This window comes from Marmota flaviventris, chromosome 13 (assembly GCF_047511675.1).
Source record: "Marmota flaviventris isolate mMarFla1 chromosome 13, mMarFla1.hap1, whole genome shotgun sequence".
NCBI classification, from domain to species: Eukaryota; Metazoa; Chordata; class Mammalia; order Rodentia; family Sciuridae; genus Marmota; species Marmota flaviventris.
In genome coordinates, this window is record NC_092510.1 from 94,061,644 (window position 1) to 94,086,710 (window position 25,067).

Here is a 25,067-nt window from a genome sequence, read left to right on the forward strand (position 1 = left end):
TGGGAAAACTGTTCTACACCTGAAGAGACAATGCCAACTTCCCAAAGACTAGTAGAGATTTGCTAATCAGATCAGTGGAAAGTTGGGCCAGGCTAGAGGCAGGGTCTTGCAGAAAGCACAGGTGGAGAGATGGTAGCCGTGCCTGACATTCTCCCTTCTCAGCAACCTCCCTATTCCCCTAGGAAAAGTACCGAGTCCTACATCACCTCATTGATTACTTTCAAAGAAAGTGCACTTTGTTCTAGGAGCCTAGTATGCTTTGTGTCAACAGCTGGGAAGGCAAAATTATCTTGGATTATGGAAGGCTAGGGCTGAATGGTTTGCTAGGTATGGGATGATCTGTGTGGCAGTGGCTCCAGCAAGTGGGTACAGACTCTTGTTCACTGACAGGGGACCCAGGGAGGAACCAAGTCCAGTATCTTTAGACCAAACCCCGTTTTTTGTCCTTTGGAAATATCTACCAAACCCACCTTTAATCTAGTGAGCACTGGCTGGGCACCCGAGTCCATTAGTGCCAGTGTATGTGAAGCTCATAAAAGGTTTATGAGGAAACTTGTGTTTCATAATGGAGTTTAGGGGTGTCCTGCAGTCAGAAAGGGATAGCAGAGATGCTTTTGAAAGAAAAAAAAGACTGTGGAAGGAAATTTTTCTAGTATCAAGTGTGTTTGAAGGTATCAAAACTATTAGCTAGTCAATCTCCCTCCCCTACCCCATCCCCACTTTTTCTTATAAAATCTTCCTGGTTCTCTTTTAAGACAGCGTGGCCTCCTGTGTAAGGAAATTTATTGCTGTTGTTTTTTTGTGCTTCAACCTGGAAGACTTGCAGAGCAGAGGCTAGCAAAATGGCCTTTCCAGGACTGGCTATAATTCTGGGCTAGATTAAAAATAAATTATCTTCCAGGTACAAGGTATAGCTATAGTTATACCAGTTGGAAAAAAAAATGACTTCTTGTTGAAATATTTACTTTTTTTTCTTCCAAGACAGTTTATATCTTTTGTGAAAATTAGGTGTGGGGAGATGTAGTTATCTATTGTGTGTTTTGTTGCAGTTGTTCTTTGAGAATGATCTGATCTGATGGATTTATATTGTTACCAGTGTGATTTGAGCAGGGGCCCAGGTACAAACTTTCTGCACCCTAATTGATAATGGTAAATCCTTTTGCTGAGGTGAACAATTTCTGACCTGGTATTCGTATTTCTTTTACCAATTCCCTGTAATAAAATTGAACATTTTGTCACCACTTTGAGAAACACTGCCAAACACCTTAAAACACATGTCACATGCCAGCAACCCCTCATTTCCCTCCTCCGGGGAGCTTCTACATCTGGAATCATAATCACAGATAAAAACCTTGACAAAATTGCATCTGAGCACATTCTCTCTGCAGCCCTTACTTTCTCATAACATTTAATACAATATTAATACCTGCTACCGAAAGACAGGAGGGAGGAAAAGGGCTGCCAACCTCCACGTTTCCTGATGCATCATGTTCAAACCTGAAATTCACACTTCGTGTTTCATTTTAAGTTCAGTGCATTTAACAGGGCCCTAGAGAGAGAGCCCTGGTTAGTTCCCCAACCTGCTCAGCTGACGCCCAGGGAGGCGGTTTCAGAATTGTTCAGATCGCTGCAGGGAGAAGAGGAGGAGGAACTGGGCTACTCTTTGCCAGCAATGGGCCAAGCCATATCTCTATTCTAGTGTCACAGACGCGAGGCTCCCCTTGGAAATAACTAAGACCCCACTGATTTTTGCTGTCGATAGTGGTGATCTGCAGATTTTCTGTATGGTGTGACCAAGGCAATGAGTTAGTTTCATAAAAAAAGATAGCCATGCCTGAGCAGACTTACTGCTGACTGACGGCCTCTCACATCAATATAAAACAATTTCCCCTTTGCTGAATGAAGCCTACAAGCCTGTGAAAGGGGGTTCTTGTTGAAAATATGGGATTTCTGCCATGCCTAGAACTAACCCTCACCCCACCTTTTCTTGGAGATGATGCCCACAACCCCACATTCCTACACAGTGGGAAGGAATCACCATCCCTCTGCTATACGAACTGGAGACAGAGGTTAGAGAGAAGGGGAAAGTGCAGGAAGCATACCCCACTGGGGGTATTTCCTGGGGACACAGGTGATACCCTGGAAATGGACTTTCACAGGTCGATAGCTTTGTTCAATCTCTGCCTTCTCCAACCAGAATTAGGGTCAAAGCAGACGAGGTGTGGACCCTTCCTTTTTAAAAATTAAGTCCAGGTTTCTGGAATAAATAACCAGCATCCCTAAAAGAAACCTCAATGTAGAGAGGGAAACACACACACACACACACACACACACATTTCCCTGAGCAAGACCCACTTTTGTAAGCAAGAAGTGTAATTTGCTGAATGGTGCAAGCAAGCTCCAGGCACAGGAAACGTTATACTTTACTCAGGGAATCAAGGCGGGCAACTAGCCCTGTGACTGCAGCCAACAGCTTCAAGAACACTGTCCTTTCTGCTTCAAGGCGGGGAGGAAACGTTGATTTTGCCTCTTTCTTCTTTGCAGTTATTATTCAGGAGGTTTCCCTGTCCCCAACCCCAGCAACCATCCTCAGAGTTTGAGGTCATCCATTGGCAGTACCCAAAGGGGGGCCCCAGGCAGGAGATTCTGGGGCCAAAGAGGGCGGCTCCCCTGCGTGGAACCCTTCCCTGGTGGCTCCCAAATCCGGCATTTTCTCTGCCTGCTTTTCCCTCGGGGGAGACTCAGGAAGGCTGCAGAAATCTGGGCGCCCGCTCGCTCGCTTGTCAAGAAGCAAACTGTCTTCACATTCTCCAAGAGCAACATCCCTGCCTAGGAAGAGGAAGGAAGAGGCAAAATAAATAAAACCAGTTAATGTTGTAGTTAACTTGCAAATCAAGTAAATCTGTTGGTGCCGTATTTGAGAAATAAACCATCAGAGCGTCACAGCAAACACACACTTCTGAACGTCTTCATTTTGATTTAATGGTATATCAGCGTCAACTATCGCTTCCTCTGCTGGTACACACGGCCTGATGCCGCGGGAGGAGGGTGCCCATGTTTATCACCGAGTGAGATGACTAATTACACCTTGTCAATCACCGGCTATGAAGACATAAAACCAGCGCGCACAATGAAGTAGTTGCCTGCAGCGTCAATTAGTTGGCGATTCCGAGGTTATTGCGTGGCCCTGCTTTGGCCGCCTCTAATAACGGGACAGAGCGCCGGGAACAGCGCGCTGATCAATCACCCTCCTTCCGCGGCTCCCCCGCGCCCTCCCCCTCTCCCCCCGCCCGGCCTGGCCTCACTTTCTCCGGGCGGCTTGCGCTTCCTCCCTTCGCGGCCCCGGCTCCGTGGCGCCGGCAGCCCCGGGAGCCCCGAGAAGTTTGCGCGCGGCAGCTCCGCAGCCGGTAGCCGGGAGACCCGCAGCCTTCGGGGAGCGCCGGGGCTGGTGGCCCCTTTGTTGGAGGAGGCGTGGAGGGAGCGCTTTTGTTCTGAGTTAGTCACGGTGGCCGGCTGGAGGCTGCTACCTCATTATGCGCCGGGTCTGCTTCTCTGCAAGGAAGCAGATGGTGGGGAGGTAGGCAGCGGCAACAGTGGCCAGACCTGAAATCCGTTCACCTGTCACCTCCCACAAAAGGCAGGTTCGGGGGGCTTAGGGATTCTTTCCCCTTATTAGGGGGAGGGGGCGAGGGCCGCGGTTTCCGGCGCCTGTGAATGTTCCATTTACCTGTCGGTGCCCGTCCTCCCCACCCCCTTCTTTCCCTTGGCTGCGGCTTCTCGCACGGTGTAAATGTCATTCACGTGTCAGGATATGTGTTTACAGCCCGTTCCTCTCCTTATTTAGTCTCTGAGGACAGGGTTCAGCCGTTGCGCGACGTCCCCTTGCCGCTGGGGGAGATTAGCAAAGTTAAGGGCCTCTGAACCCGGGAGCCAAGGTGCCCAGCGGCGGGAGAGGAGCTGGAGCTTCTTACAGCCCCGAGCGCTTCCCAGCCTGTAGAACAGGGACAGAGAAGCACACGCGCCAGGGATCTTGACTGCCCGGGAATCTAGGGTCAGTACAGGGATGGAAGGCAGCTTCTGGTCCGAGAGGTGGCGAGGGAATCTTGTATGTACTGGGGGGAAGTGAAGAGCTGCAAGGTGTGTTTCAGCCCTCGGCAAGAGTTACTATGGACAACCCCTCCAGCTCCTAAGACAGTCCCTGGAGCTCTCAAAAATGTATTGTATCCAGCCAGCACCAAACACAAAAACTCCAGCACCGTTATAATTTTTTTCTCCCCCTTGGGCGACCTCCAGATGAACCCTGGTTACTCCCAGATTAGATTTTTATTCCCCACTTTCTTTGAAAGAAATTGTCCCAGATGCTTCAGTACAACATGTCTGTGTATTCGTGTAGGCGTCCGCGTGCCTGGGCGCGGGCCGTGTGCAGGCGCTGAAGCACAGTCTGTGTGAACTCGCGCGCACGCGCGCCTTTGGATTTATGGTCCTTCCCTCGCGCTGGGGCATCTGTGCACGTGCAGCCTGTACACACATACTTGTAACTTCAAGAGTTTTTGCAAATACGAAAAACGTAGCCTCCTGGGAGCGCACTTAGGGACTTAAGTGGGATTGCCCAAGCAGGCAAGTGTAGTTTTAACTTATAGCCTTCCAGAAGCTCTCTCCTGCTCAGCCCTAGACACTTGTACATGATAAGCACGCATAGACCTTAGCTCTACATTAGTGCTGGCCGTGGTTTTGCCATCAAAAAGAAATTCATGCTGGCTGTTTTTTTGCCAAAAGAAATGATCATGTACATTTGCACACATGTGCATGTGCTTGGGCATTACAAGCAGTGTGTATTTATGTGTGAAACTTTTGTATGTAGGAAGTATGATTTCAGTGCTGTTTCAACTCTGTGTCCTCAGAGATCCTGGCTTTCCCTTTACTCTTCTGGCAAGCAGGTCGCCTCAGCCTGAAACCCTTAACTCCATTACATGGAGTAAACTCACCTCCAAAACAAATGGACTCAGGGGGATAGGACTCAGTAACGGGCTTGCTTATTCAGTCTTTCTCTACAATCACTTTTTATTTCCTAATTCCCACTTCACCAGGTACCTGGGTGTTACCCTCAATTGCCCAAGAGACTTTAGGTTGAGCCAGAAGTCTAAAGACGGGGACTGGTACTGGGATTTATCCCACAGTCTAGGCTGTTAGTCCTTGGTGAAATGGTGTAGCCAGGTGACTCTGATGTTACCAGGGTGGGTAGCCTGGCATGCCCAAAGGTCAGAGCATGGGTCTGTGGTCTTTGAGAACCTCACTGATGCCAAATGTATCTCAGAGTGAAAGAGGGAATGAATGTTTAAAGAATGTGTGGAGTGCCTACTATGTTCCAGACATTTTATGTCCATAATCTCTTTCCTTCATTACATCTACTTGGAGGGGCCTTCTTGTGTCTCATTGAAAAGGTCAGAAACAAGCTAAGGGAAGTTAAGTCACTTGCCTAAGATTACACTGCATGTAAATGGCAGAGTTTGGATTCGAACTCCTTGCTTCTCTGAGTTCTTAAACCATGCTCGCCCCACTCTTCCAGGCTGGAGAGAGACGGGAAAGAGCAAGAAAGAATTACACGCTTGGCCGTAAATTGGGCCCTAGCTCTCTTGGAGCGAGGATATGCTAGCTGGCCTCCTCCCCGGGAGTCACAGCTCTGTGCTTTTCCGGCCTTTGGGGCTCAGCTGGGTCCCCAGGAGGCCGGAACCGCCGGCCGGCCGCCCGCGGCAGGGAGCCCCGGACGAAGGCGGACCTCAGCGGGAAGCGGCCGAAGGCTCTCGCAACTCTGCCTCAGGCCTGCCTTCTCCAGCCTCCCCAGACGGTGCCTGAGGCCAAGGGGAGATCGGAGTGAGAACTCCTCGAGCATCCTCTGGCTGCGCCTTCTTAGGATGGAGACAGCGAGGGGAAAGGGTTTAATTTTCCTTCCCGAAGAAATCGCAGGAAACTGTTCGTAGCTTAAAAATTCCAAACCCCGCGCTCTCCCTCCTCCCTTCCTCCCGCCTCCTCCTCCAGCCTCGCCCACCAGCTCCCACCATCTCCTCTCAGCTCTCCTCCTTTCGCCTCACCCCTCCCTCTCGGGTCTCCCGCCTTCCCGGAGCACGCGCTGCCAAGGCCTGGGGCGCCCAGCGGCCAATGGCACGGCAGCAGGACGTGATGTCAGGCGCGGCTGTAGAAAAGGCGCGGAGGCTTGCGCTGGCGCGGACTGCAGAGCCGGGGCTGGGCTCGGCGCGCGCTTGGAGAGCATTGCGCGCGGCTGGGCCCGCGGCCGGCGGCTCCTCCTCCCACTCTGCTCCTCCTCCTTTTTCTCCTCCTCCACCTCCTCCTCCGCCTCCTCCTCCTCCTCTTCCTCCTCCTCCTCTTCAATTCTCCGGGTGGCTCGGCTCGGCTCGCTGGCTTCAGAGAAACCCCTTCTCCAGTCGCCGACTCAGCGCCCAAGAGGGTCGCCTTGGGCAGGGGGCGCCCCCCAGGGAGAGAAGGGGTTCAGGCAGCTTGGCCGCCGCGGGCACCTACCCCTTCCTGGGTGAACCCCGACTGCAGCCGTCGCCGCCCGGGCAGAGTTTGCGCCCCTGTTTTGCGCCCTGGGCGCGGAAGACGGGCGGGCGATGCCCGCGGCGTGAAAGCGCCCGCGGCGGGCGCCGACCTCTGCCCTCGTCTCCCGCTACCCCCCCTCTCCCCGTGCCCTTGTGACCCTGGCTTTGGCGCCGCCGCCCAGGCGCCCCGCGATGTAGCTGCCCCCACGCCTCGGCGGGAGGCGTCCTGGCCCGCGGGCGCCCGGGGCCCGGAGCCCGGCCTGGGGGCGCAGCCGAGCTCGGGCGGGGCCGGGGCCGCGGTGGCAATGCATAGGGCCCGTTAGCGCCGGGAGCGCCAGGCAGCTGAGGTGGGGGGCAAGCCCTTCCTCTGAGGAGCCGCGCCCCCGGCCCCGCCGGTCCCGCCGCGATGCTGTTCCACAGTTTGTCGGGCCCCGAGGTGCACGGGGTCATCGACGAGATGGACCGCAGGGCCAAGAGTGAGGCTCCCGCCATCAGCTCCGCCATTGACCGCGGCGACACGGAGACGGTAGGCGCGCGGCTGTGGAGTCGGGGCTGAGAGCTGGGACCGGGCCGGGCCCGTCAGCGCCTCTGCTCCCCGAAGTTTGGGGAGAGTCCTTCGTGCCGCACGGGACTGAGCGCTGGGGATCCTCGGACAGGATGCAAGGCCGGTAGCTCCAGGCTCGGGGGAAACCCGGCTGCTGGGGCGGTGGAGGGAAACAAAATCTCCGACCCGGAGGGTGGAGGAGAGTGTTTCTCCTGAAGTGAAGCGAGGTCCCACCCGCGGCCGGGCGGCTCCTTTCTCCCCTACGCCAGGCGCTCCAGCCCCCGGCTCTCCTCCACCACTCCGCTCCGGCGCCGCCGCCCGCGCCTCCCGAGAAGGGCGAACCAGCCGGGAAGAAGCCCTGGGGCTCCAGCCGCTTTGAGTCACTTCTAGTCTCCCAGCAGCTGGGGCTCCCTTCCTAGCGCAGTTTCAGGGGCCGAAGTCTTCTGGGCCAGCACTTTTCGTTGATGGTGTCCTCGCGTCCCTGGCTGGCCCGACTTGCCCAGGCCAGGGCTGGGAGTTCAGGATCCGGCCTGGCTCTCGCGGAAGGAGACTACATTTGGATCTCTATACCTGGCTCCGCCGGCCCAGCCCCAAATAGCCAGTTCTTGGCCTCAGACCTCCCCGGGGGCCAGACAACCAAACGCTGCCCAAGAAGCGGGCCCAGAAGTGACCTTTAGAGGACGAGGAGGTGGGGAGCATTGGCGAAGCTTTTCAGCTCCGAGAGCAAGAGCGGCAGCCCAGTGGCTTCCCGGTCTCCGAGACCTTTTCCCCCTCATTAAACATTCCTTACTCCTCAGTTTGGTTAGGGATGAATTTGGTTTGGGCCTGTCCTGCATGCAGAGACTTTGAGGGTCCCCTTGTACCCTACTCACCATCTCCCAAGACTCAAGAGGGTCCGGCTAGTGTGGCAAAGGAGACAGAAGTTAGTTGCCCGACCTGTCCTGGCCTAAACCTTTCATCTGAGGATCCAGAGATCACTGGGGCTGGGGGCCAGGAACTCTGCTGCCTCTCTGAAGTGAAGTCTGTGTGGACCGTGACCTTTAATGGTCACTTTACCCCATTTCTGGGGCCCAGACGGTGGTTTCTTTAAGAAACAGTTTGGGGAAAGCTCTTTGAGGGCTTGACTGAAATATAGTTATGGCTGTCCCAGTCCCTAACCAGCGGGAATATTTCTGGGGAAAGGGCATAGGGTCAGGAAGCAGGAGACATAAGGCTGGAGAATCACCTAGACCAGGAGCCTGGGGCTTGGGCCCTTGGCAGCCTAGAACTGGGCCGTTGGGTCTGACCCTTAGCCACCGGGATTTGGGCCCTTTTGGGTGGAGGAAGCTGCTTCTCTCTCAGGCAGCCCTTTCTATGCGTTCAGGGCCGGCTGGGGCCACGGAGGGAGATGCGGGTACTGGATTTTTGGTGGCGGCGCGGCCACAGGCTGACGCAGGCGCGGCGGTCTCCCGCCTTCCTCCCTTCGCAGACCATGCCGTCCATCAGCAGTGACCGCGCCGCGCTGTGCGCCGGCTGCGGGGGCAAGATCTCTGACCGCTACTACCTGCTGGCGGTGGACAAGCAGTGGCACATGCGCTGCCTCAAGTGCTGTGAGTGCAAACTCAACCTGGAGTCGGAGCTCACCTGTTTCAGCAAGGATGGGAGCATCTACTGCAAAGAAGACTACTACAGGTAGCCCCCCACCAGGATCCGCTGGCCGTTAGGCCCCTCCCTATCTCAGGCACAATCTTGTCCCTCTTTTCTCCCTGTAGTCTCAGTAGAGGTTACTCTTCTCAGGACCCCCTTCTCCAACCCAGTAAGAACCTGGTGACATTTTAAAGTAGCAATTTGGGTGGCTCTTGGGAAGGTTCATGAAGTGTAGAGACTAGAAAAAGTCAGAAACTGCCCTCCCCTCTGAGCTTAGATCACGAATAAGTTTGGGTGGGGGTCCTTGCGTTCCTTTCCATGTGAAGTTTCTTGGGCCTACCAGAAGGGATAGAAATAGATACCCTCCTACCCAGACAGCCTAGGCTGGCCGCAACAAAGTTGGAGGGAGAACCTGGGGAGTGAGTGTGCTTCTGGGTCTTTTGGAGAGACGGGAGCTAAGGCTGGCCAGTATTAAAGAGCCATAATTAAGAAGAGGCCCCAAGGTCCCTTCTTCTCCTCTCCGAGCTTAGGGTTAGGGTCTGTTTATATTCTCTCTCTGTGTCTCTGTCTCTTTTTCCCTGTCTCTCCATTTCTTCCAAATTACCAAGGTCTGTAGGATTCCCAGGCGCTGGTCTGGAGGGCAGGGGCAAAGGTTGAGGAAGGAGTAAGTGGGGGAGTTTCTCCTAGCTTGCAAGTGAAGGCTGTCCTAGGGCTTGCTCAGACTCTGGGTAAAATAGAAGCTCTTGTAGGATGAAAATGGTTAAGGGAAACTACTTCAGGGTAGGACTAGGTAGGCCTGGGTCAAAATCTAGTTCCCTCTCCCCCCCATCCTCCAAATGAAGGCTGGATTGTTGTTCTTGAGGAGGGGATTTTCCCCAGCGGCGGCAGCGGCGGCACCTGGAGGAGGGATATGGGGTGGGGGGGTTACCCAACCATTTGTCCCCACAGCCCCTCCTTCCATGGTCCCTACAGGCGGTTCTCTGTGCAGCGCTGTGCCCGCTGCCACCTGGGCATCTCGGCCTCGGAGATGGTCATGCGTGCTCGGGACTTGGTTTACCATCTCAACTGCTTCACGTGCACCACGTGTAACAAGATGTTGACCACCGGCGACCACTTCGGTATGAAGGACAGCCTGGTCTACTGCCGCTTGCACTTCGAGGCGCTGCTGCAGGGCGAGTACCCTGCGCACTTCAACCACGCCGACGTGGCGGCGGCAGCAGCTGCAGCAGCCGCCGCCAAGAGTGCGGGGCTGGGCGCCGCAGGGGCCAACCCTTTGGGTCTTCCTTACTACAATGGCGTGGGCACCGTACAGAAGGGGCGACCTAGGAAGCGCAAGAGCCCTGGTCCTGGGGCGGATCTGGCAGCCTACAATGCTGGTGAGTGCAAGGCGTACGGAGCGCCCCCGTCGGGTTGGGGGAAAGTGCGGCGACGACAGCCAGGAGCTGGAGTGAATGAATCATTGTGTCAGGCCTACAGAAGGTACCTTGGCCCTTAGCTTCCCAGGCCCTAAGCACCAGACGTCCTGAGAAGGGATAGTAGCTTCCCTGGGATTCGGCCGGTGGGCCCTGGGCTGGAGAGGTAGGAGAGGGTGCATTAGTACCTTGCCGCCCGAGGTGCAGGACCACGTCGCGAAGAAATTGTTTTTTGGAGGCGGCTTTTTTAGTTGGACTTTCCCCAGCTTTGCTGGGCAGAAAGTATAGGAATAGAGAAAGAAGGCGGCGCCGACACCAAACAGGCTCTGGGTTGGCTCGGCCGAGGGCGGGGAGCTGGGGCAGCCGGAAAGCGAGGCAGGGCAGCTAGGGTCCCAAGAGAAAGGGTAGGCGGTGGCCGGGGGCACGAAGCGGGGCCTGGCCTGCGGCCGGATCGCGTGAAATGTCCCGAGTGCGGCAGACTTGGGAACTCAGGCTCTGGATCCTTTATTAAGGGCCGCGGGTCCTTGTGCCGGCCTGATCCTTCTGCATGGCCAGGTCTCAGAGGTTTTCCCGGGCTCCTTCCTCCGAGTTCCCGGCGCCTGCTGGGGTGAGGGCGCCGACCCTCGGAAGCTGGCGCCGGGGGATGGGGCCCGAGGCAGGCCTGGCCTCGCGCGGGGGGTGGAGTGCGGGACTCGTTTCGCATTTCCGGCATCTTTGAACCCTGGGCCTTTCCCGGAGGAGCTCTGCCCCCTCCCGCGTTCTCCCAGCTCTGGACAGCTGCGGATGTTCTGAGACCCGACAAATTGAACCGTCAACATCTGCGCGAAGTCTGCAGGGCCGACAAAGGTTTATGACTCTCCGGGCTTCCGAACTAGAGTTTATTTGCAATTATTTTCTTTCTTTCGTTTGCGACAGAATCGGTTTTGGAGATTTTTGTTTTCTTCCTCCTTTTTCCCTTAATCTAATACACAAATGTGTGTGTGTGTGTATGTAGGGGGGAAACCAAAACCAAAACAAACCCAAGACTGTGTAGCAGGCCGATGTGGGGAAGGAGTCAAGGTTATTTTGATTGTTAAGAATCTGAACCAGCTAGCAAGAGAATAAGGGGCAAGTGGAGTGAGTCCCTTTTCGCTCCAACGAAATTGCCTGTTAGAGGATCGTGGTGCCGAGCTGGGGGTAGAGGATGCAGCCCCCGATTTGGTAAATGGTGAAGAGGCGGTAGGTTCAGCGGGTTTAAGATTTCTTGAAGTCACTACTAAAGACGCCATTCTTTAGAACTTTCATCCCTCATCTCCCACCGTCCGGAAAATAAAGACCAAATCAGTCCAGGCCATGTCTCCTAAAAACAAGCTGCCTCTAGTTATCAAGTGGGGTCAGCTTCCTTGGGAAGTAGCCTCGAGAACTGGGCTCCAGGGCACCTGGTGGGTGGGAAGTGGTTTAATGTTTTTCTGGGCTTGCAGGTTCTGCACCCTGCATGGAATTGTGCAGAAACAGGGTAGAGGTTTAGAGATTTATTTTTGCTTTTCACTGCTCAGTCTTTGCCTTCCCCAGGGAGGCCGTAGGGAGATACGGCTGGAGGCTGAATTTCAGAGAAGTTGGCACCTTTCTAGAAGAGATCCCTCACTCAGCTTTCACATTTTCTCTTTGGCTCCTCTCTTTTCTTTCTGTTCTCTCAGTCCCCCTTCCCCCTCTGTCTCAGTCTCTGTCAGTCTCTCTGTCCTTGTTTCTCCGTTCCCTTGCGCGGGTCTCTGGCCTTGGCTTGGGCTCCCAGTTCTGAGAGGAACCGCGTTGTGCGCGCGGGCAGTGGCAGTGCGGTGCGGCTAGCTTATTTGGGGATCCCGAGACAAGGTTGGGGATAAAGGGTGACTCCTGGTCCTCTCAGGACACAGCCAGGCCTCCTGAGGTCTGGTTTCTGCCCCCTTTCATTCTTCCCTGTGCCGGCAGGAGAGAAATGGCCGCAGTCTGGGCCAGGGGCAGCTGGGATTGGAAAGCGGGGACCCTGGAGGGTGCGGCAAGTGTCTGCGTGCGTGTGAGTGCTTGCTTCTGACTGTGAGGACACCAGCTTGTTTGTGTGTGTCCCACATCCAGGGGCCCAGTCACAACGATTCCTTGCAAACCTGTAGTTCTGAGGGACAGTCTCGCCGAGGGCAGTGAGCTGGGGGCCCAGTGGGTAAGGGGCTCCGTGGGTGCGCCCGCCTGGCCCTCGGCTTAGGGACGGGCAGCTGGGGCCGCAGCCGCAGGGTCCGGGAAAGTCCTTCCGGGGCGGGGGCCACGACCGACCGCCCTCCTCCTGCGGCCCCTCAGGTCCGAGCGCTGCCCCTGCCCCTGCCCCGAGGCCGAGGCGGAACTGAAACCTCCCCCAAGCCCGAGCGGGGGCGCCGGGACCAGGCCCGAGCCGGCCAGGGGCCCAGGCCGAGCACTTTGCGCGGGGTTCGCTAGCCATGGCCACGGGAGTCCGGTACGGACCGGCCGGACGCCCGGGCGTCCCCCAGCCCCAGCTTTTTGTGTGTGTGTGCCTGGCGGCGTAATTACTGATTTGATTCCAATCCATTATTTAGACAATTGAACCTACAATCTTGTCTTTAGTAAAATGAGGCGAAGTCAGATTTGATTACAGGTTCAGTCCCAGCGACAAGAGCTCGAAACCCGATGGGTTAATAACAGATCACGAGTAAATTATTCATGATTTTACGAGCTCTTTAGCTCCATTGAATCGGCCTAATTGAGAGGAAAAAAAAAAAAAAAAAAGGAGAGCGAAAGCCCGAGTCCTCCCCCTCCCCTCAGCCCCTCGCTCCTCCCCGGATCCGATCTTGGGGCGTCTCAAGCTGGCCCTGGGCATTGGGGACGCCGGCGAGGGGTCAGGGGCTCCGGCCAAGCCTGGCCCCACAGCCGCCTCCCTGGCCACCCTCCCTTCCCCAGCGCAGCCCCTCCCCCACCGCTGGCCGGCCTCGCCTCGCCACCTTGGGCCACTCCTTCCCTCCCCTCGGCTCTTCCCTCCGTGCCCCTTCGCTCACTCCCAGCTAGTAACGGTTTGGCTTCGTAAAAGTCCTTCCTTGCAGAACCCGGTCTCTTTGAGTTCTGGGATTGGATTCAGTCATCCCCATCCTGCACCACACATTTCCCCTTATTTCCTGGACTCGCTTTACCCCCTCTGGCTCCATGTCTCTCTCTCTCTTTTTCTTTGTAGCTGTCCCTCTTTGGTTCTCCCATCTCCATTGCTTTTCCCTCTCTCTTTCCTCTCTGTCCATCTTCCCTCCGTACCCCCTCTTCTTTTCTCTCTCTCTCTTCTGTCTTTCCACCTCTGTTTTTTTCTCTCTTTACTCTGCTCTTTCTGTCTCCCTCCCTCGCACCATCTTCCCCCACATAGGCCGCACTCAGGGCACATCCCTTGGGCCCACAGGGCGCCGGGTTCCCCACGGAGCTCATTAACAGCAGAGAGGCCCGGGTGGGGGCTGGGCGGTGGGATGGGCCCAGAGATCCCCCCCCCCCCCCCCGTGGGGAGGCCTGGCTCACCCCGGTGGAGCTGGGGACTGGGAGAAAGAGAAGGGTTGATCCCCTTGGCAGGTTCATCACACAATTCCCACAGATGGGATTCCGAGTCATGCTCTGATCCCCTTTAAATTCTTCACTTGGTGCCACTGGTGGAAACACAGGACTCTTGGGCGGATGGAGGACCTGGTTGCCTAGGTTCATGTGGAAAGGGACCCTGAGGTGGTGTCCCCTCTAGCAGACAATTCCAACATTAGGGGCAAGACCTTTATTCTGAAAATTCTTTCTGCAAGAGGCTATCCCTCGCTTATATGGGGAGGGGGAGGTCACCAAGGGTGCAAGAGTACTTCTCAGGTAGTGTTGTCTGATGAAACACAGGACCTTCAGTTAAATTTGAATTTTGAGTAAACAGTGGATACATTTTTTTATGTAAGTATACCCCATGCAATATTTGAATTTCAGATAACGAATAATTTTTATCATATGTGTATCCCATGTAACATTTGCATGTTAGGTAAACAAGATATACATTTTGAGTACAGATGTGTCATGTGCAATATTTGAACTTTAGATAAATAGCAAATAAAATTCTAGTATAGGTATGTACCATACATTTGGGCCATTTTTTCAGTAAACAAAAATTAATTGGGCAACTTGTACATTTATTTGCTAAATATGGCCCTTCTATTATGGGCATGTAATAAATATTCTAATGGACAGGGCACAAGATATCTTCCCAGATCCCTACTTTAGCAGGACTGAATTTGAACCTCCTAGGCCTCCTCAAAGCAAGACCCTAAAGGTGGGATGACTTGATATGTGATGAGACAATCTTGAGACAGATCTCCAATGTCCCCATCAGCTGCTAGGTTGCTGAGCAACTTTCCGAGGTTCATGGTTCTACTCAGGCCCCTCACCCTAGTTAGGGTCCCAGCCAAGAGAGTCAAGGTTTATCCTGCCTCCCTTTGTGGTGTGGTGCTAGGAAGCAGGGAGGACAATGTTGAACCTGGGCTGTCATTACCAGAGCAAGTGGTTTCATTTCCCTTGTGGTTGGTTTCTTCATCTCTAAAATGGGAACAGTATAGCTACCTCTCTTAACAGTAGTGATGGCACAATGATATATGTAAAGCCAAAGTGCAAGGTAGGTGTCTAACACATGTTAATTTCTTCCTTCATCTTCTTTTCCTTTTCATTAAGATCTCTACCGCTCTCTTTGTGAGACAGCCATGGGTCCCTTAACTTCCCTGAGCCTCATTTGCTCCATTTGTAAAACTAGGAAATAACCACCTCATTGGGCAGTGGTAAAGATTAAACTATAAAATACAATTTCCAATCTTAGGCCCAGTGCCGGAGGCCCAGGGTGGCTTAGTACTTTGGGGTGTGGGAACTGATGAAAGAAAATGAAAGTGAGTCTGTCATTAGTGACTCCTGGGTGCCAGTGCCAGACACTGTAGGGGGAGAATGGTGATAGCCTCTCTCTCTCTCTCTCTCTCTCTCTCTCTCTCTCTCTCTCTCTCTCCTTGAAGAGTACCAGGGAAACGGGAGAGAGTGGGCCCATGGTCTGCACTCTGTACTGCTGCATCCACAGACAAGTGACTTTCCTTTCTGAGTCTCACTTTCAACATCTGTAAAAGTGAAAAATAATACCTATGGCTTATAGGACTGTTTTAAGGATCCAATGGAAAGGCATGTGTAGAGCTCTTTAGCACATCATCTGGAGTCCAATAAGCCATCAACAAGTGGTAGCTGTTGCTGCTGCTGCTGCTGCTGCTGCAGCAGCTATTCCTGTAACACGATGGCTCAGAATGGTTTTGGATTCTCCCAGAGTTGGGAATGGAATCTTGCATTTCTTAGCTCAGTGATCCTGGACAGGTTACGCTCCCAAAGCTTCATTTCTCCATCCATAAAATAGGGTTCATATCCTCATCTCAGCGTGGTGCGTGCACACAGGGCGGATCCGAGGATAGAAACATTTGGCAACGGTTCGGGAGGGTGTGGACTTGGCATTGGCCATGTGAGCAGGGTCATGAAATTCACCTGCCACCTCTGCGTCCCTTCCCCAGCGCTGAGCTGCAATGAGAACGACGCAGAGCACCTGGACCGCGACCAGCCATACCCGAGCAGTCAGAAGACAAAGCGCATGCGCACCTCCTTCAAGCACCACCAGCTTCGGACCATGAAGTCTTACTTTGCCATTAACCACAACCCCGACGCCAAGGACTTGAAGCAGCTCGCGCAAAAGACTGGCCTCACCAAGCGGGTCCTCCAGGTCAGCTTGGGTGGGGTCGAGGGCGTCTGCAGCCGCCACAGCCTTGGGTGGAAACTCACGGGGGCCATGGACCTTGAGCCTTCCACACTTCTGTCGTCTTCTTTCTCTTTCTTCATCTCTTCAGTCTGACTCCAAATTTAAATCTTTTCCCCCCTAACTTTACCGCCTTCTATTTTCACCTCTCCATTCTGTGTGTGTGGTCCTCTGTCCTGTCTCCATACTTGGTCTCTTTTCTTTCTTGTAAACAATTTGTAGTTTTTTTTTTTTTTTTTTTTTATCAAGCAACACTCAGATATGCTCACTTTATAAAAGGCTCTCGTTTTAAATCAATCCGGAGCCTCCTTTGTCCCAAGGAGATAGCTCCTAGCTTGCTCCCACCAGCCGTTCCTCTCTTTTCTTTTTGCCTCTGTCTCATTCACCTCTTCTTCTTTTTTCTTCTGGCATCTCTCTTGGCTTATCTCCTGCCCTTTTTGGCTGTCTCCTAGACTCTCCCAAAAGATCTGGTGTTGTCCTGGTGTGTGGGCAGATCCCCTGGGTGACTGGGAGGCCTGCCTGGTGGGGTCTGCTAGGGGATTGGATAAATGGCTGGGTGCCCGACTGAGCCCAATTGCACGTGTATGTGAGGGCACTTTCTTGATAGACAGGATCTAGAATTTTCACCAAAGATGTTAAGAACACTAGTCTGGGGGCGGGTCCTCTCCCGTTCCTGGACAACCCAAACTTGTGACACAGCTTTGGCCTCACCAATTCTCAATTCTTCTGCTTCTCAGCTCACTCATTTCATGGTCCTGAACCGGTTGCTTAACTTTTCTGAGCCTCAGTTTCCTCATATGCATGATGGATTCAAGAAATCATGCTAAGGGGTTATTGGAGGAGCCGAGGAGATCATGTGGGTGTCCACAGCAATGCCTGACACTGTCGTTCAGTGGATGGTAGCTAATAATCTCATTAAGTAGATTAATTAACTGATATTAATTAACTTGTAAGAATGATCCTTCTGGTTGCTAGACTGGTTTCCCATCTAGAACGAAGGAGAATACCCTCTTTTCTAGCAAGTTTAACCAATTTATTCTTCAGGAAATGCGTTTCTAGTGCTAGCTATGTAAGAGGCATGTAAGCTGACCCCTGTCACAGAAAAGGAGAGGCACTGGAATTCCAGTTCTGGCCAGTCTGACCCATCTTCCAACCCCTGGTCTTGGGCTTAGGGCTGGGAGGTGACGTTGAGGGAGTGACAGTGCCTGATAAATCTGCAGGGTTGCAACCCTAAGAAAGTTCCTGTGAGTCTGTCAGCAAAACAAAACTTTTGTGGGAAGATGGCCGTCCGTGGTGGGTTGGGACTCTGAGCCGGGAGTCCAGAAGCTGGGGTCCTGTTCTCCGGAGGATTGGGGGCGGCTGGACTGGTGGGCCTGGATGAGGTAACGAGAGAGAAGCAAGGGCCAGCCAATGGGAGGTTGATGCGCCTCTCTGGGCCCGCCTTTCGCGCTGGGTGCGGGGGTTGTTTTTGCTTTTAGTTCCATTGCCTGGGCTCTTCAGCAGGTGGCGGGCACTGCTTCGCCGGTACGGTCTTGGGTCCCCACCTCGTGCGTTTCCTTTGGACTTTACCTTCTTGGGGTTAGGTCAGAGACCCTCGTTGGCGCCCCTGACCTTCAGCCCTGGTCGAGTTTGGACTGAAGACCCGGGGCTGCCGCCTTTTCTCAGGTTAGTAGGCTGCTACTTGTCTCCCCCATCCAGATGTCTTGTGAAGGGTTTGGCGGGGTGGGATGGAGGTGGGAGGGACTTGGACTCAGGCAGAGCTGGATTCAGGAAGATATGAACTCAGTTCACTGGCTGTGTGTCTTGAATAAATGAGTTACCCTCTCTGAGCCATAACTATCTCATCTGTAAAAAGAGCACCCAACCTCTGTCCAGCTATCTAGACCTAAGTGAAATAGTCAGTACCCATAGTTGAGTGAGGAACCAGTTTATGCTGGTCTTGGGGAGGCAAGAGACTTGATTCCCTTGGCCTATAAGCAAATTAGATTTTTAGCATAGTTATCTCTTATTCTTTCATCTGACTAAACATCTATTGGCTCTGGGAATGAACTGCTTCTGGCTCTGAAGAAATTCACCTATTAAGCATAGAGAGACTCACATAAATCAGTTTTCTCTTATTGTGATTGGTTGTGTGAGGTGGGGTAGATCTTGGGGGAGGGCAGAGGAGAGACCAACCACCTACATGTCAAGAATCATGCTCCCCCTTTCCCCTCTGTAGAGATGAGAACATTGAGGCCAGAAGGAATTCTATTTGCCCAGTCATACTTTGCTAGTAAGTAGCTGAGCTGGAGCCAGGCTTGTCTGACCAATGGTCATAGTTCTTTCTCCTCTGAGTAGTGAACTGATATCATCCTAGCCTATGTGTTCCAGGGAAGGGGCATAGCCATAACCCTGCCCTCCCCTCTTTCTCGACCTTCAAGTCTCCTGCACACATCCTCAGTGCTCCCTAGCAGCATAACTGCTTGGGGTTATGCATCAGTTTGCAAAGCATCTTTCTCCCCACGCACCTGCCTCACCTTAATGTTTTCCTGCCTCTTTTACAGTTGAGAAGCTTAAGACCTAGCAGGGGGAAGTGACTTGCTCTAGGTTGCAGGAACCAGGCATTGGCAGGGTGGGGCTTATTCCAGTGTCCTGACTGCTGCTGGGACATCTGGGGGATCTGGGACAGGAGCTCTTTGGGGTGAGGCACCTGGCAGCCAGGCTTTGGAAAGCAAAGGACTGGTTCAAATCCTCTCTGATTACCAGCAACATAATTTGGGTGCTTCCGTTTTTCTTCTCTGAACCTGATTCCTTATTTGTGAAATTAGTTTCTACCTTGAGGAGTCTGACAGTGAGTAGAGAAGACCCCGGTGTGGTGCCAGCTGGAACACACTAGGTGTTCTTTCACAGGGTGGGGGTGGTTCTAGGCTATTACTGGATCTAATGCATGAGCACCATCAGGATGATAGACCATGTCTTGGTGGGAAAGAAGGAACAGGTGGCAAAGATCTCACTGCATAAAGAGTGCTCAAATTTGTCATCAGCAGCATGACAGCCACAACCCTTACTCTCCAACAGTGGGTAAGGTGACAGGGAGACAGAATGGCCCCTGGACAGAGTTCTGTTATGAAGTTAAACCTTGCAAATGTGTCTAGGTTGTTCCTCAGCACACAGATGCCAGTAAGATGTCTTTGGCTTGGGGGAGGGGTGATGAGCTAATTGATTTGGGTGGGTAGGATCTCTTTGGGGATTCCTGGTGTGGCTTTGAAAAGAAATATATTTTTACCAAGGATAGTTCTTTATGCTGGGCATGGTGGTGCATACCTGTAATTCTAGCTACTAGGGAGGCTGAGACAGAAGGATCGCAAGTTCAAAGCCAACCTCAGAAACTTAGGAAACTGTCTCCAACAAAACAAAACAAACTTGTTTAGTATTCTGGGTTTCAATCCCCAGAATAACAAAACAAAACAAAAAACATTCTTCAGGAGCTGGGGGTGTAGCTCATGGTAGAGCATGTATTTAGTACTTGTGAGGTACTCCTAACACCAGAAAGTTGATATATATACATAAATAAATAAAACTCTTCAGATGACTGGTTCGTCATCATTAACCTGTGAGAGAACTCGGGAGCTGAGAACACTTAGTTCTCTCTTCACTCACGTGTATCACACAGATAGACTTTCCTGCCACGTGCTTGGCACTGAGACACTGAGAATTCAGCAGTAACAAGTGAACAGTCCCTGTTGTAATCTACAACTAGATGGGATGTGTAGCAAGGCATATAAATAATTGAAATGGTGACCAGACTAAACTCTTTAGTTTGGAATATCTTATACTAAAAGCATCTTTTAAATTATTCCAGAATCAAATAAGTCTGAGAAATGCTAAAAATTGACTGTGTCTTTCTTTTGGAGCATGTTAGCATCAACAGAGACATTGAGAAATCTTGAAAAGACTCAATTTTGATACTAGAACCCAAGGGTGCTTTACCACTGAGCTACAGCCCTAGGTTTTTTTTTTTTTTTAATATTTTAAAGCAAGGTCTATCTCAGTTGCTGAGGGTTCTGCTAATTTGCTGAGGCTGGCATTGAACTTGTGATTCTCCTACCTCGACCTCCTGAGTTGCTGGGGATATAGGCATATGCCATTGCACCTGACAAGACTTGATTTTGTCTAATCTAATATTTCCCAAAATTTATATGGCCACAGAACTCTTTTTATTTTGTATTATTTATTGGGGCTGGGATTGAATATTTAACTCTTGGGGGAAAAAATTGAAGAAGTCCTAGGAAAAAAAAAAGTGTGGGGCTGGGGATGTGGCTCAAGCGGTAGCGCGCTCGCCTGGCATGCGTGCGGCCCGGGTTCGATCCTCAGCACCACGTACAAAGAAAGATGTTATGTCTGCCGATAATTAAAAAATAAACATTAAAAAAAAAAAGTGTGTGTTGCAATGAGAGCATGTAACAGAGGGACCTGAGCCAGTGATGGCAATAGGGAAGGCTTCCTTGAGGAGGAGGTGAGATTTCAACTATGGCCAGTTACTTCATCTCTTTGAGCCTCAGTTTTAAATGGTCATTGTCCTTCCTGTCAAATATGCAGGACAGCAATGAGTGGCAGATGCAGTCATGGCCGGCTGGCATGAGTAGAGAGGGCTGTGAGTTTAAGAAGATGGGTGGGTGGAGCAGAGTGGATCATCTCCTTGTTCCTTGCAGCTATCCCGGAAGCCACAGAAATCATGTGGCATGGTCCAATCTTCTTTCTGTTCAAGTGGGGAACCTGAGGCAGAACCAGGGGCAAGGGACCAGCCAACTTTCATGTTGCTAGTCACTGGCTGAACCAGGACTGGAAGCTACATCCCGTGCTCTTTCCACTGCCCATTGCTGCTTTTCAGAAGTTCATTCATTTACTTGCAGGCTTACTCAGGGATACGAGGCAGAAAGGATAGGTACTTTTTATGGCAAACAGTCTTGGATTCCAAGCTCAGCTTGGCCTCGGTGTGGCCTTTGACTTTACCTCTGAACCTCTCTGGACTTTAAATCTTTAAATTGGGATTCATAACAGACAGAACACCCTACTTGGTTTATCAGAGGGGTAAGCTGTGATGTGTACAGGGACACGGTGCCTGACGCAGAGTAAAAGGCACACAAGTTAGCACTACTATTCACTCAACCCATAGTGCTGATTCTTAATCTTTATCACTCTCTGCCATCGTCATGAAGACGATGTGGATAGATAAAAAAACATGTAGGAAGTAGCCAATAATAATGAGAAGTCATTACAACAACCTCTTGGGAAGGGACTTTTTTGATGTGTCACTGGGGATTGAACCAAGGGGCCCTCTGTCACTGAGCCACACCCCCAGCCCCCTCCCCACTTTTTTTTTTTTTTACTTATTTTGAGATAGGTCTGGCTAAGTTCCTGAGGCTGGCCTTAAACTTGCATTCTCCTATCTCAGCCTCTCAAGTTGCTGAGATTACAGGCATACGTTGCCACACCAAGCTGGGAGGGGATTATTTGAAATATCTAGGAGAGAAAGCTAGCCAAGCTCTGCTTAAGGAGGGAAAAAAAGCCCCACACGAAACCCCAGGGTAACCTGACTTTTAGTTGAGTTTCTGGATTTTCTTCTACCAGATTTCCAGTGCCTCGGATCCTGTAAAGCAGAGCAGGCAGTTGTGGAAGATGGTGGCGTTGTTTACAGATGCATTGTTACAGGCAATGCCTGAGAAATAGCCAACAGCTGGCAGCTAACTGGTTCCAGACCTTCCCAAGGCCTTAGAGCCCCTGAAGGATGAGCTACGTACCATCCTGGCCCCCAGGTCACCTGCTCCTACTCACAGATCACTTGTACACAGGCCATGAAGATGGCCAGGGTGGTATCAAGACTGCAGCCTTTCTCGGAAAGCCACTGGGGGCCTTCTATGTTTGTTTTTTCTATCAGCTAGTCCCTGGGTCAGACAGATATAGTTCCTGAAGATTGTACAGCCTGCCAGGGAAGGACCTCTCCACCCGCGAAAGAGCACATAGGGTGATTCTAGAAGCAATGGGCTGGTTGGCAAGCCCCTGGGAGGGGCGATGAGCTTCCTTTGGGCAGAGAGCCAGAGAAAAGTTGCTTTTCCCTGGGAAGATCCAGCCTACGGGACAGGAGCTGACTTTCCTCACTTCACAGGGTCCACATTTCTCTCTTTGAGACTTGTGGCTGTGCTTCTAAATTCAGCCCAAATTGTGTCAGAGGACCAGAAAGGGAGGCTTGAGGCCACAGGCCCCTGCAACAGGGGTGGTCCCAAAGGAAGCTGGGAGCTAGGAGTCAGCCCAGCCCATCCCTGCCTGAGACACTGGGAAGACAGACTGATGCAGACACATCTGGAAATACGTAACTGGACACCCTAGAGTCTGTAGAATTCCCCAAAGCCCTTTGTTTTATGGGGAGGCTCCTGGCAGGGTTTTCCTGGCAGGGAAGTTCGGGGGCCCTGCCTTCTAGGCTCCTTTTCTTTGGGAGGCATAACCCTCGCCTCCCAGCAGCCTGGATTTCCTGGGCTTCTCCCAAAGCACTGTACTGTCCTCAGGGTATTGTGTGTGTGTGTGTGTGTGTGTGTATGCACTCATTCAAATGATTGAGGGGTCTATGTAGGTGTCTGTGTACGTCTCCACGAGTGTGCACAGGAACGTGTGTGAAGGTGTGCGGATGGACGTGCCCTTGGAGATATGAAAGTCAACCCATGCTCTGTCTCTCCGCTGTTCACATTCACACCACGCTCAGTTCTCACTCTGCACCCTTCCCTACCTCCCTCATACACGGATCCCGGATGTGGCAGGATGGGAGAGGGAATCTCCACCTTACAGTCTCCATGGTCTTGCTGTAATCCAACAACCATTTCTACTCTGCCCCAGGGACCCAGGATACCTGGTGGCTTCTCCACCTGAGGGTAGGGAATAGAATAGGTGCCTCTTTTTTTCTTTTTAATGACTTCTCATTATTACTGGCTACTTCCTACATGTTTTTTATCTCATTCCCAGACTGACTGACCACGAGTCACTTAAAACATTATGCCCATAAGAACCCATGGGATCTATTGTCTGTTTAAAAGAGGCTGCCAAAAAGAAAAGAAAAATTGATTTGTTTGATGTGTCCAATAGAAATGCAACATAAACCACATATTTAAAGTTGCTAGCAGTTACACTGAAGAAGTAAAAAGAAAGTGATAAAATTGATTTAATACTATATGTTGTCTAACTCATTGTGTTCAAAATATTATCATTTTGACATGAAATCAATAAATTATTACTGAGATATTCCACCTTTCTTTCTTTCTTTTTTTAATTCTAAATCTTCCTATCTGTTGTGCTTTCACGTAGAAATGGGCCACATTTGATGGTTCAAGGTCTCAAGTATCAGTATTGTGGCCAGCAGCTCAGTCCTGGAACCTTCTAACAGACACAGAAACCAGTAAAAGCCCATGGAGAAAATGAAATTTATTCTTTTATCAAGGACAAAATATTCCCTCCCTTCCCAAAAGGGAGATTGGGATCGCACAGAAGCGGGAGAGCTGAGCCAGGCGGGCCCCTGGGCCCAGCTCCCGGCCGCCTTCCCCTAACCAGCCCTTCCCTGTCCCCCACGCAGGTCTGGTTTCAGAACGCCCGGGCCAAGTTCAGGCGCAACCTCTTACGGCAGGAAAACACGGGTGTGGACAAGAGCGCCGACGCGGCGCTGCAGACCGGGACGCCGTCGGGGCCGGCCTCGGAGCTGTCCAACGCGTCGCTCAGCCCGTCCAGCACGCCCACCACCCTCACAGACTTGACTAGCCCCACCCTGCCGACTGTGACGTCCGTCTTAACTTCTGTGCCTGGCAACCTGGAGGGCCACGAGCCTCACAGCCCCTCACAAACGACTCTTACCAACCTTTTCTAATGACTCGAGGCCCCCCAAGCCCCACGATTTCTTTAAAAAAGAAATTATCTTTAGTTGAATTCCAAGTGTATTTTAAAATAGAGGCTTTGAGCAACTAACTAACCACATTTTAGGATCTCGCCTGGAAACAGAGGAAAAAAAAAAAAAAAAGATTGCGTCGGCTGAAGCAGTGGTGTGCACTGAGGAATTACTTGGAAGATCTATCCGCAACACAACATTTGTGTCCCTGTACAGTTTGTGGACTGAGCGAGGAAAAACAACAAATAATTTAAGTTGGCTAGAGCTTCTGTATTTTCAAAGACTGCCACGTGCCTTAGGAATACTGTTTTATCTCCATACTTTGAATGACTTGTTCATTTTTCTCTCCCTCTTTTTCTCTCTGTATATTTATGACCAGAGCAAACATGTAAAAAACAAAAAGCAAAAAAAAGCAAAAAACAACAAAAAAAAGTTTGTTACTTTGAATAGTCCTAAAAAGAAAAAAAAAAAAGGAAAAAAATCAAATCCCCTCCAACGGTCGCTTTGTTGTTTTAGAATTTTAAGGTGGAAGTCTGTTCGAATATCAGAATTTGTAAAATCTAACCAGTAATAAAACCACTTATCGAAACTATTTGGTACTGCTGCCATTGAGTGGGTGACATTCACAGGACTGAAGAGTTTTACTGAAGCCCAAAGATAAATTCTAGGTCTTATTTATCCAATATTCTTGGTCTCCCTTTCTCTGCCAGGTTTTGGACTGGTTGTCACCATCCGGAGACATCCTGTTCCCACTCTCAAGGAATTCAGAGCAGTGACAGAGATCAGAGATAATATCGACACGTTGTGAGAGGTGCTCAGGTGGAAGATGTGTCAACAAAGTGCCATTCATTTGTTTGCTTGTTCTTTTCCAATATTCGATGAGCACATGCATGCTTTCCCTGCGGAGGTCAGAGGCCCTCCCCTGGCTCCTGGCTGGGCTGGAAGGTGTGTCAGGCGGTTACAGAGGCCTTCTGAAAAATGTGCCTGAGCAGCGACTGCCATCTCCAAGGGCAGCCTAGGCCCCACTTTTCCTAATGTCACAAATTCTAAAATTTCCCAAGAGAGCAAAAGCAAATGGATTTGGTTCCTTTACTAAGGCTTCCAGGGAACCTCTGAAACCCAAAGAGAAGACTGACCCCCAGAGGATGGCAGTTCAGAGCCAGGCAGGGGAGCCCGCAGTTTCCGTGGTTGAGCAGTGTGAGCTGAGGGAAGTCGTTCCACCTTTTGGGCCTCAGTT

General features: G+C 51.7%; 1 protein-coding gene across 2 annotated transcripts; it reads left to right on the forward strand.

The window, feature by feature from the left end:
• Window positions 1–6,960: 6,960 nt before the first annotated feature.
• Lhx2 (LIM homeobox 2) lies at window positions 6,961–23,812 on the forward strand. Of its 2 annotated transcripts, none has more exons than XM_027938320.2 (5): window positions 6,961–7,080; window positions 8,567–8,769; window positions 9,697–10,104; window positions 15,696–15,894; window positions 23,525–23,812. In XM_027938320.2, the coding sequence occupies exons 1-5, from the start codon at window positions 6,961–6,963 to the stop codon at window positions 23,810–23,812; spliced, it is 1,218 nt and encodes a 405-aa protein (XP_027794121.1). The 2 variants fall into 2 exon arrangements, with proteins under 2 accessions (XP_027794121.1, XP_027794115.1); XM_027938314.2 differs by having other exon boundaries at window positions 9,697–10,100; window positions 15,689–15,894.
• The last annotated feature ends 1,255 nt before the right edge of the window (window positions 23,813–25,067 follow it).

What these genes read in the sequence shown, in the direction of transcription:
- Lhx2 (XM_027938314.2), top strand. Translation starts at nt 6,961, where the DNA reads ATGCTGTTCCACAGTTTGTCGGGCCCCGAGGTGCACGGGGTCATCGAC. An exon ending in ACCGCGGCGACACGGAGACG is followed by an intron (nt 7,081 to 8,566) that starts GTAGGCGCGCGG and finishes CTCCCTTCGCAG; the next exon opens with ACCATGCCGTCCATCAGCAG. An exon ending in TGCAAAGAAGACTACTACAG is followed by an intron (nt 8,770 to 9,696) that starts GTAGCCCCCCAC and finishes TGGTCCCTACAG; the next exon opens with GCGGTTCTCTGTGCAGCGCT.